At 36.7% G+C, this 12818-nt stretch overlaps 1 protein-coding gene across 1 annotated transcript in view; it reads right to left on the bottom strand.

The window, feature by feature from the left end:
- The window catches only part of LOC128639099 (phospholipase A2 inhibitor and Ly6/PLAUR domain-containing protein), a 148980-nt gene that overhangs the window by 28487 nt on the left and 107675 nt on the right, over positions 1 to 12818 (bottom strand). Inside the window, exon 3 of the mRNA XM_053691250.1 lies at positions 4429 to 4578. Coding sequence (XP_053547225.1) covers positions 4429 to 4578 — 150 coding nt within the window. The remainder of the gene's footprint in view (positions 1 to 4428; positions 4579 to 12818) is intronic.

Here is a 12818-nt window from a genome sequence, read left to right as displayed (position 1 = left end):
ATGCATTATTCTATTCTAAACTTTATAATAGAATAATGAATATGAATAAAGAATTGATCCAAAATAATGAACGGATCCGAAAAAACGATTTAACTTAACATAACTAATTTGCCCAAACATTTTTTTTTTTTACTTAACTAAATTAATTTGCCGAAACAAAATTATTTATTTAACTAATGAAAACAAAACTATACAAAATTTTTAGCGTTGCACATGTAATATAAATAGCTATGGACACCTGCTGGGTAAGGTTTTCGTTAGTGTTTCTTTTGTGAATTAATATACTATATATATATATTTACATACAGTAGATAGCGCACCCCCACACACCAAATTCTTAAACACCAGGGTGCAAATGCAGTTTAATAGAAAGATTCAATATTTGCACTCTCTGGATTTACAACACAGCAATCTTTAATTCGTTGTGACGTTTTGGGGCATTCATCCCTTGCTCAGACAATTAAAAAGTTATACAAACAGTGCTTAAATATGTGAAAGGCCCCTCCCCAACACAATCTAGCGAATCAAGTAGGAATACATCATTAATGATCTCACTTGTAAGTTGTCATAGCAACTCATTTCAAAATACAAACACAGTATAATATACATTCAAACAAATGTTTATAGTCATCAGACAATATAAAAATGTGAAATCATATGTGAAATATTAATAAATAGTGTCACCATTAAACATCTGTGTGTTTCAAAATGTTAGATTATGGATACTCATATATACACCAGACACCATCTTAATGAATATTAAATCAAACAGACTATTATTTGTAAGCAGCATTTTGCATTTCTGGGTAATTGCAAGAGCGGAGTTAGTATAGTCATCATTATCACCACAAAAGCATTCAATGTACTTATGATCAATTATCTACAACATTATCAGCTATTAAGCAACAAGATGTTTCACTTTCTACGTTATTGCATATAAATTTAAGAATAAGATAGTGACATTTGATACAACTAAGTGCACAATCCTACAACATGATACAACTGAAGACTGGCTGAACAAACTTATACAACAAGTGAAGGAGTATACAAATTCATTGGTGGCTTTTAAGAAAAAAAATTACAACAAGTAGTGAAGGACTACAGAGAAAAACAAGTGTACAAATGGATCCTAAGCCCCAAAGAAAGACAGACCTTTAGACCACGAAGGCCATGTCATCAGAGGATGTATACTCAGAGACAATTAAACACAGTGGACACTAGTTCAGGCTCTAATTCGGATACCATGGTGAGATATTAGAATACAAGACCTTCAACCTCTGTATCACAACATTTTTTAGGGGTTACAACAAGATCAGGCCACCGAAAAAAGGAAGAAGACCACATCCAAGAAGGGGTGGGTCTCACTGGAAGACTTCCACTACCTGGACTCTATCTGATCGATCCCTGAAGAAGATTTAAGACTTTTGTGACAACATACACGCCAGCTGTTGATGTATTGGCAAAGTTCATCAAGTAACATTGGAACCTTCTAACATCGGATCAACCTTTCCATTTGGGAATACACAATCACCAAGTTTGGGTTACAAAAGGGGACGCAACCTACAAGATCTGTTGATGATTACTGATCCAAAACATGCATGTATGAAAGACATTCATTCAAGTTATTTCTCTAAAGTCAATTAAAAATGTAACTTTTGAATTCTGTAGTCTAACAATTATTCAACCCCCTGAATAGAATCCCTCACAACAGCACAAATATGCAAAACATGTGTTGTCTCAAGCACACCTGAAGCAACTAATCAAAGGCTTCATAAGTTGCACCAGGTGTGCTTGAGCTAGAACACATTAAATACCTGAAGTGGCTAGGGGTTTGTAAAGTGTCACGTTTGACTGTATGTTACAAATATGGCTAGGTCAAAAGAATGGTTCAAACAGTTAAGAGAAAAGATTATCGCCCTTCTCACAAACAAGGCACAGGATACAAAAAGATAGTGAATGTTCCTAGAGACACCTTTGGAAGCATAGGCCTAGATTTGGAGTTTGGCGGTAGCCGTGAAAACCAGCGTTAGAGGCTCCTAACGCTGGTTTTAGGCTACCGCCGGTATTTGGAGTCAGTCAGGAAAGGGTCTAACGCTCACTTTTCAGCCGCAACGTTTCCATACCGCAGATCCCCTTACGTCAATTGCGTATCCTATCTTTTCAATGGGATCTTTCTAACTCTGGTATTTAGAGTCGTGGCTGAAGTGAGCGTTAGAATTCTAACGACAAAACTCCAGCCGCAGAAAAAAGTCAGTAGTTAAGAGCTTTCTGGGCTAACGCCGGTTTATAAAGCTCTTAACTACTGTGCTCTAAAGTACACTAACACCCATAAACTACCTATGTACCCCTAAACCGAGGTCCCCCCACATCGCCGCCACTCGATTAAATATTTTTAACCCCTAATCTGCCGACCGCCACCTACGTTATCCTTATGTACCCCTAATCTGCTGCCCCTAACACCGCCGACCCCTGTATTATATTTATTAACCCCTAACCTGCCCCCCACAACGTCGCCTCCACCTGCCTACACTTATTAACCCCTAATCTGCCGACCGCAAAGCGCCGCTACTTACGTTATCCTTATGTACCCCTAATCTGCTGCCCCTAACACCGCCGACCCCTATATTATATTTATTAACCCCTAATCTGCCCCCCACAACGTCGCCTCCACCTGCCTACACTTATTAACCCCTAATCTGCCGAGCGGACCGCACCACTATTATAATAAAGTTATTAACCCCTAATCCGCCTCACTAACCCAATAATAAATAGTATTAACCCCTAATCTGCCCTCCCTAACATCGCCGACACCTAACTTCAAACATTAACCCCTAATCTGCCGACTGGAGCTCACCGCTATTCTAATAAATGTATTAACCCCTAAAGCTAAGTCTAACCCTAACACTAACACCCCCCTAAGTTAAATATAATTTAAATCTAACGAAATAAATTAACTCTTATTAAATAAATTATTCCTATTTAAAGCTAAATACTTACCTGTAAAATAAATCCTAATATAGCTACAATATAAATTATATTTATATTATAGTTATTTTAGGATTTATATTTATTTTACAGGTAACTTTGAATTTATTTTAATCAGGGACAATAGCTAAAATAGTTAAAATAATTACAAAATTACCTGTAAAATAAATCCTAACCTAAGTTACAATTAAACCTAACACTACACTATCAATAAATTAATTAAATAAAATACCTACAATTACCTACAATTAAACCTAACACTACACTATCAATAAATTAATTACATACAATATCTACAAATAAATACAATGAAATAAACTAACTAAAGTACAAAAAATAAAAAAGAACTAAGTTACAAAAAATAAAAAAATATTTACAAACATCAGAAAAATATTACAACAATTTTAAACTAATTACACCTACTCTAAGCCCCCTAATAAAATAACAAAGACCCCCAAAATAAAAAAATGCCCTACCCTATTCTAAATTACTAAAGTTCAAAGCTCTTTTACCTTACCAGCCCTGAACAGGGCCCTTTGCGGGGCATGCCCCAAAGAATTCAGCTCTTTTGCCTGTAAAAAAAAACATACAATACCCCCCCCAACATTACAACCCACCACCCACATACCCCTAATCTAACCCAAACCCCCCTTAAATAAACCTAACACTAAGCCCCTGAAGATCTACCTACCTTATCTTCACCATACCAGGTTCACCGATCGATCCAGAAGAGCTCCTCCGATGTCCTGATCCAAGCCCAAGCAGGGGGCTGAAGATGTCCATGATCCGGCTGAAGTCATCATCCAAGCGGGAGCTGAAGAGGTCCATGATCCGGCTGAAGTCATCATCCAAGCGGGAGCTGAAGAGATTTATGATCCGGCTGAAGTCATCATCCAAGCGGGAGCTGAAGAGGTCCATGATCCGGCTGAAGTCTTCTATCAACGGCATCTTCAATCGTCTTTCTTCCGGATCCATCTTGCAGACCTCCGACGCGGAACATCCTGCTGGCCCGATGGACTACCGACGAATAAAGGCTCCTTTAAGGGACGTCATCCAAGATGGCGTCCCTCGAATTCCGATTGGCTGATAGGATTCTATCAGCCAATCGGAATTAAGGTAGGAAAATTCTGATTGGCTGATGGAATCAGCCAATCAGAATCAAGTTCAATCCGATTGGCTGATCCGATCAGCCAATCAGATTGAGCTCGCATTCTATTGGCTGTTCCGATCCATCAGCCAATCAGAATTTTCCTACCTTAAGAAAGGCACAGAATATAAACTATTTTGTATTATATATATATATATATATATATATATATATCACCCACGTGATTTATATTACAGTATTTATATATGTGTACACACACGTCTATAAAAAGACTAATTGACATTTTTAATTATCAAAGACAATGTAAAACAAAATTACATAACACGTGTACTTACATGCTTTTTGAGGAGGAGTACAATCATCTGTGAAACAGCAAGAAGTAACAGTCTTGATCTGCCCATGAGTAATGCTTACGCTACCAAATTTATTACATAAATCACGATTTGCACACTTTCTTTCAAAAATGTTGGAAATATCAATTCCGCCTAGAAGGAAAAAAAAAGTAAGAATTTCATGTTATAAAATGCAGTAATGTTTTTTTATGAGAGCTGAGCGGGATCTTAATTAAAAAGGATTATTTTTTTTTAAATCTTAGTCATTGAATTGGTTGAAAAACAAACAAGAAAATAAAAAAAATCATGGTACATGTCAACAGGAAAAATAGTGATAGTAAAATTAGATATAAAAGTTGACATAGCTTTTGGCAAACCCAGCACACAAGAGGTTGGTTGCCTTACCTTATACTAGCATTATGAGCTGGAAGGAACCAGGGGAAGTCACCAGGAGAAGACTGTAAAGTGTGGGTCTAAGGAATGAAGCAGGGAGGCCATGTAATATAAAAACAGGGCTAGATTATGAGCGTAGTAGTAATTATCATTCCCGCTCACACGCTAACACTGCCCGTCTTCTCCTCTGTACGCAAGTTGGGTAGCGCTCGTATTACACTTTGAAAGAAGAACATAGAATATAGTGATCGCGTTAATGTACTCTCCCATTGAGTACGTTAACGCGATCACTATATGGAAAAAATCTAACACCCGTACCCACGCTAATAAGACCCCTACTCTAATAACCCCTAAACCACCACCCCCACATCACAAAGTTACCTACACTAATAACCCCTAAACCGCCACCCCCACATCACAAAGTAACCTACACTATTAACCCCTAAACCACCACACCCCCTTCGCAAAGTAACTCACTAACATCTAAACATCCCCAAAATAGAATAACTTTATCTTAACAAAAAACTAAAAATCTTTAAAAAAATAAAAACTTACCTGAAACAAAAAATAAACTAACCTTATCTTTAAAAAAAAACAACCAATTATTATGTAAAAAAAAACTACCATTACTTTAAAAACTAACATTACAATAAATAAATAACAAATTACCAAAAATAAAAAAGAGGTATCCCTATTCTAAAACCCCACTAAAATACAAAACAAAACCCACCCCAAAATATAAAAATCTATTCTAATACTAAACTACAAATAAAACCCTTACAAAGTAATTTTGTGGGGCATTGACCTAACATTAACCCTTTCCCCTTTGCCGCTGGGACTTATTTGTCTACATCTGTAAACAAATAAGTAAAAATTGAAATCACGCAATGGTTCATGCGATCGCATGGTTTCAAATATGGGATCAGGTCAGGGGGGAGTGCCTATGATGCTAGGCACGCCCTCCAGCCAACAATCCCATTTCTAAAGCGGCTATGGCTTCAGGACTTCTAGGATGAAGATAGACCACTACTGGGATGAAGATGGAGTGCCGGCTCCCGGATTAACCTTTGGTGAGTACCATTTTCGGGTTTAGTGTTAGGTTGTTTATTTTTTATTTTTTTTAAATTAGTTATTTTTTTCTGGGCAGTAAAAGGGCTAAATGCCCCTCTAAGAGCAATGGCCAGACAAATGCCCTTTTCAGGGCACCTTTTTAGAGTAGGTTTTCTTATTTATTTGGGGGGGGGTGGGGGGTTAATGCTAGAAGAAAAAGAGCTAAGACACTTCAGGGCAATGCTCCACAAAAGGCTGTTTTAAGGGCTATATTTGTAGTTTAGGGGTTAATAGTGTAGAAGTTTACTTTGCAGTTGGGGTTGTGGTGGTTTAAGGATTAATAGTGTAGAGGGGTATTTTGCAATATGGGTGTGTGGCGGTTTAGGTGTAAATAGTGTAGTTTAGTGCTACTGTTTCCTCCGGACAAACTCTTTAAAAATGCAATCGCATTACTTTCAACTTGTATTATGAGCGCACATTACCACTCAATGCTACCCATATAAAATATGGAGAGCATAAATTACCACAATTTCACGCAAACAAATTTGCGGTAATTATAATAGTGTGCCACTTGTAATATGGATTTGAGTGTAACAAAAACACAGTGATCTTGCTTACACTCCTTGCACTATCAATAGTACGACATTGTCAGGTCAGGACTATGGCTTCTTCTCCTGCTGCGCTAAAGTACATTTCTTGTCATCTTCTGTACTCAACAGTTTATAGTGAAACAATTTTCACTGTTGGAGCTGATACAGTGTCACTTTAGAGTCGAGTATTTATTAACCCTTTAGTCTAGATTGGTAGATCTTCTGCAATTTACTATAATGGAGCCACTATGAAATAAAATGGTAACACTGTAATTGTCATTCAGCTAGATTACAAGTTTTTAACGAGCGCCACAAAATCGTCGTTATTTCACCTCCCTATAGCGCTGCTATTATAGGTTTTGAAAAAAACGGCTTGTACGGGCGATATGGTGGCGTTGAGCTCCATACCTCACCCAAATACCAGTGGTGTTTTGACGTGCTCATGCACGATTTCCCTATAGACATCAATGGGGAGAGTCGGCTAAAAAAAAAGCCTAACACCTGCGATCGTGGAATGAAAAGCTCCGTAACGCAGCCCCATTGATGTCTATGGGGAAATAAAAAGTTATGTTTAAACCTAACACTCTAACATAAAAACCACATCTAAACACCCCTAATCTGCTGCCCCCGACATCGCCACAACCTACATAATGTTATTAACCCATAATCTGCTGCCCCTAACATCGCCGCCACTTAAATAAAACTATTAACCCCTAATCTGCTGCTCCCGATATCGCTGCCACCTAAATACACTTATTAACCCCTAATCTGCCACCCCTAACATCGCCGCCACCTACATTACAGTTATTAACCCCTAATATGCTGGCCCTAACATCGCCGCCACCTACCTACACTTATTAGCCCCTAATCTGCCGCCCCAATGTCGCTGCCACTATACTAAAGTTATTAACCCCTAAACCTCTGGCCTCCCACATCACTAACACTACATAAATATATTAACCCCTAAACCTAACCCTAACCCTAATGTAACCCTGAACCTAGCCCTAACCCTAACGTAACCCTAAGCCTAAGTCTAACCCTAACACCCCAAACTTAAATATAATTAAAATAAATCTAAATAAACCTTAAATTATTACCTAAAGATGACCTATTTAAAACTAAATACATACTTACCTGTAAAATAAAACCTAAGCTAGCTACAATATAACTAATAGTTATATTGTAGCTATCTTAGGTTTTATTTTTATTTCACAGGTAAGTTTGTATTTATTTTAACTAGGTAGACTAGTTAGTAAATAATTATTAATGAGAGAAATCTCAATGTATCCTTCCTGGTAAAATATTTTATAAATAAATAAATAAATAAATTTAATAACTACCTAGCTAAAATAAATACAAACTTACCTGTGAAATAAAACCTAACCTGTCTTACACTAAAACCTATCATTACAATAAAATACAATAAATTAAATTTAAAAAAAATAAAATTATCTAAATTACAAAAAAAATAAACACTAAATTACACAAAATAAAAAACTAAATTATCAAAAATAAAAATGAATTACACCTAATCTAATAGCCCTATCAAAATAAAAAAGCCCGCCCAAAAAATAAAACAACCCATAGCCTACACTAAACTACCAATGGTCCTTAAAAGGGCCTTTTGCGTGGCATTGCCCCAAAAAACCTGTAACAAAATACAAACAACCCCCCAACAGTAAAACCCACAACCCACACAACCAAACCCCCCAAATAAAATTCTATCTAAATAAACCTAAGCTAGCCATTGCCCTGAAAAGGGCATTTAGATGGGCATTGCCCTTAAAAGGGCATTTAGCTCTTTTACGGTGCCCAAACCCTAAGCTAAAAATAAAACCCACCCAATAAACTCTTAAAAAAACCTAACACTAACCCCTGACGATCAACTTACAGTTTTTGAAGACTGGACATCCATCCTCATCAAGGCGGCAGAAGTCTTCATCCAAGCAGGCAGAAGTTCTCATCGAAGGCGGCAGAGGTCTTCATCCAAGCGGGCAGAAGTCCTCATCGAAGCCGGCAGAAGTCTTCATCCAAGCGGGCAGAAGTCTTCATTCAGACGGCATCTTCTATCTTCATCCATCCGGCGCGGAGCGGGTCCATCTTCAAGACATCCGGCACGGAGCATCCTCTTCTTACGGTCACTGCTGGAAAATTAAGGTTCCCTTTAAGTGACGTCATCCAAGATGGCGTCACTTACATTCCGATTGGCTGATAGAATTCCATCAGCCAATAGGAATTAAAGGGTAAAAAATACTATTGGCTGTTGCAATCAGCCAGTAGGATTGAGCTTTCATCCTATTGGCTATCCAATCAGCCAATAGGATTGAGCTCACAATCTATTGGCTGATTGGAATAGCCAATATTTTTGATAATTTTGTTTTTTATTTTGCGTAATTTAGTGTTTATTTTTTTTTTTAATTTTGATAATTGTATTTTATTAATTTAATTTATTTTATTTTATTGTAATGTTAGGTTTTAGTGTAAGGCAGGTTAGGTTTTATTTAACAGGTAAGTTTGTATTTATTTTAGCTAGGTAGTTATTAAATAGTTAATAACTATGTACTAACTAGTCTTCCTAGTTAAAATAAATACAAACTTACCTGTGAAATAAAAATAAAACCTAAGATAGCTACAATATAACTATTAGTTATATTGTAGCTAGCTTATGTTTTATTTTACAGGTAAGTATGTATTTAGTTTTAAATTGGAATTATTTAGGTAATATTTTAAGATTTATTTAGATTTATTTTAATTATATTTAAGTTAAGGGGTGTTAGGCTTAGGGTTACATTAGGTTAGGGTTAGGTTTAGGGAATAATATATTTATGTAGCGGCGGTGTGGGCGGACAGCAGATTAGGGGTTAATAATCTTTAAATAGTGTTTGCGATGCGAGAGGGCGGTGGTTTAGGGGTTAATAGGTTTATTATAGTGGCGACGATGTCGGGGAGCAGTGAAATAGGGGTTAATACATTTTTTAAGTGGCGGCGATGTCCGGAGCGGCAGATTAGGGGTTAATAATTTTATTATAGTGTTTGCGATGCGGGAGGGCCTCGGTTTAGGGGTTAATAGGTAGTTTATGGGTGTTTAGTGTACTTTGTGACAGTTTAGTTATGAGTTTTATGGTACAGCTTTGTAGCATAAAACTCATAACTACTGACTTTAGATGGCGGTACGGATCTTGTCATTTTAGGGTGTACTGCTCACTTTTGGGCCTCACCGCAAAACTCGTAATACCGGCGCTATGGAAGTCCCATTGAAAAAGGACTTTTTTAAAAGTGCGGTACTGACGTTGCGTGACAGCCAAAAAGGTCTGTGGTACACCTATTCTGACAAGATTTTTAATAGCGGCGTTAGGGAAAAAGCAGCGTTATGGGATATAACAATGCTAATTGAGTCATAACGCAAAACTCGTAATCTAGCTGATTGAAAATCCAGTGACTATACTCAACCCACTATCATGTAGTACCAGTACAATATTTGTGGGTCTCTAAATAAAAGCTGTACCTGATGGAAAGTTGGTTTCTCCAGCTTTAATGAACTTTTTATCCTCAGTGTGTGTAACACTTTTATGAATTACTTAGGTACCAGTGAATTATATCTATACTAGCAGACCAAACTAATCATCACCATTAACTTTAACTATTACTAGTAATGCGCTAGATTAATGATATCAAACCTCTCAAAAACACAACTCCCTCTATATTGTGTTACTAAATATATTAAAATGAAAAAATTAAGAGGGCGCTTAGAAGCTTAAGATATCCATAAAAAATGTAAATTTAATGATTATTCTAAAAGATATAATTCAGCATAAAAAATGGGATGTCGCCTTAAAAATACAATTAATCAAGATATTCTTAACCCCTTGATTGCTAACGATGGCTCTGAGCCGTCTCAGAGTTTCCCACTCAGGTGCTAACGACGGCTCAGAGCCGTCGCTAACACTCTCCCACCATGAGGGAGAATTGGGGGCTCCCCCTTTTTGCATGGTGACGTCATGCCCAATGACGTCATGACATCACCGCTCAAGTTTATTTAAAAATTACAATAACAAGTATAGGGAAAGGGGGCATGCTTTACAGGTAAGAGAGCTGATTTCTTGGGGGCAATGCCCCGCAAAAGGCCCTTTTAAGGGCTTTTGGTAGTTTAGTTTAGGCTAGGTTTTTTTTTATTTTGGGTCGGCTTTTTTTTTATTTTGATAAGGCTATTAGATTAGGTGTAATTAGTTTAAAGATCTTGTAATTTGATTTTTATTTTCTGTCATTTAGTGGGTTTTTTTTGTAATTTAGCTAATTGTTTTGAATTTAGTTAATTGTATTTAATTTAGGGAATTTATTTAATTGTAGTGTAGTGTTAGGTGTTAGTGTAACTTAGGTTAGGTTTTATTTTACAGGTCAATTTGTATTTATTTTAGCTAGGTAGTTATTAAATAGTTAATAACTATTTAGTAACTATTCTACCTAGTTAAAATAAATACAAACTTGCCTGTATAATAAAAATAAACCCTAAGCTAGCTACGATGTAACAATTAGTTATATTGTAGCTACCTTAGGGTTTATTTTATAGGTAAGTATTTAGTTTTCAATAGGAATTATTTAGTTATTAATAGTAAGTTTTATTTAGATTTATTTTAATTATATTTAAGTTATGGGTTGTTAGGGTTAGGGTTATACATAGATTTAGGGGTTAAGAAATTTAATATAGTGGCGGCGACGTGGGGGCAGCAGATTAGGGGTTAAAAATATTTAACTAATGTTTGCGAGGCGAGGGTGCGGCAGTTTAGGGGTTAATATGTTTATTATAGTGGCGGCGATGTCGGGAGTGGCAGATTAGGGGTTAATAATTTTAATTTAGTGTTTGCAATGCGGGAGGGCCTCAGTTTAGGGGTTAATAGGTAGTTTATGGGTGTTAGTGTACTTTTTTGCACTTTAGTTATGAGTTTTATGCTACAGCCTTGTAGAGTAAAACGCAAAACTACTGACTTCAGAATGCGTTACGAATTTTGACGGAATAGGTTGTACCGCTCACTTTTTGGCCTCCCAGGACAAGCTCGTAACACCGGCGCTATGGAAGTCCCATAGACTCGTAATAACAGCGGTAGTAAAAAAGCAGCATTATGAGGCTTAACGCTGCTTTTTTACTCATAACGCAAGACTCGTAATCTAGCCAATAGGTTCTTTTATTGTTGGTATGGGGATATATGTGTCATTCTATCTGAAAAAAACAAAAATTAGGTTTATTCTATTCCATTCTTTAAATATTTGGGCAATTTGTAATGCGCAACTTTGATTTTAGTGTGACATCGACCACTATTATCTTGAGACCACTGAAGAATGACCCTTTATTATAGCTATCTTATTTTAAAAAAAAAAAATTGGCTTTGTGCTATTTACCATATAGACCCAAGAGATAAAGTTTTAAGAATTTGATACATTTTTTAAAAAGGGTTTACATTCCGACATTCTACACTAGGGTATACTGATATATCCGCCAAGAATAGTCGTATTCTCTGACAAGATCATGTGATGAGATAATAGCTATTGCTTCATTCTTCATTTTATTTAATTTAATATATTTTGTACCCTTGACATGTGATAGTTGTACTTGTGCATTCACAACTTTAGATTTTGTTTCTCTTTAATTGCCTGTACACTCTTTTTGAAACCTCAATACAATATTTTTGCATAGGAAATTAGCACATCCAGGCAAGTTCCCCACTTGCCTGGATGTTCTAATTTCCTATGCAAAAATGTTGTATTGATTTACTTTTGAGACATGGAGGATTTTAATCTCAGACTTTCCACCATAATTTTAATGAATTTTGATGAAACCTCAATAAAAATATTTAAAAAAAAAAGAGCTGCAAGAGGCAGATCACATCACAGCAAAGAAACACAGAAATCATTACTTTGGAACCTGTAACCCAAGAGCTGAAACCTGATTCTGTTAACCCTGCGAGTGCCATGGAGTCTGAGCTACAAATAGCACTCAGGTATTTGGAGGAAGCAGAACTGCAACTAAAACTGAAATTGATTCTCATGTATCAAATCGCAGAGGAGAAAAGAAGGGAGAGAGAGAGAGGCTGTGGAGAGAGAGAGAGAGGGAAAGGGAGTCTCAATGGAGACATGACCTGGAGGATTTGTGGATTAACAGAACCAGCCTGTCTCCCCAAACCAGTGATCATTGGGAACCAACAACAGAGAAAACTCCCATGGAGTATTTTCCCATGTTAAAAAAGGACACTTACGTGGATGTTTGACTGAGGAGCTTTGAGAAGGTATGTAGGCAGTATCAGCTGCCCCAAGAGCAATGGGCTGTCCTTTTAGCTCTTTGCTTGAAGGATAAAGCCTTAGATGTAT

The sequence above is a fragment of the Bombina bombina genome, chromosome 8, assembly GCF_027579735.1.
Source record: "Bombina bombina isolate aBomBom1 chromosome 8, aBomBom1.pri, whole genome shotgun sequence".
In the NCBI taxonomy this organism is placed as follows: Eukaryota; Metazoa; Chordata; class Amphibia; order Anura; family Bombinatoridae; genus Bombina; species Bombina bombina.
This window is presented reverse-complemented; position numbering and strand designations above follow the sequence as displayed.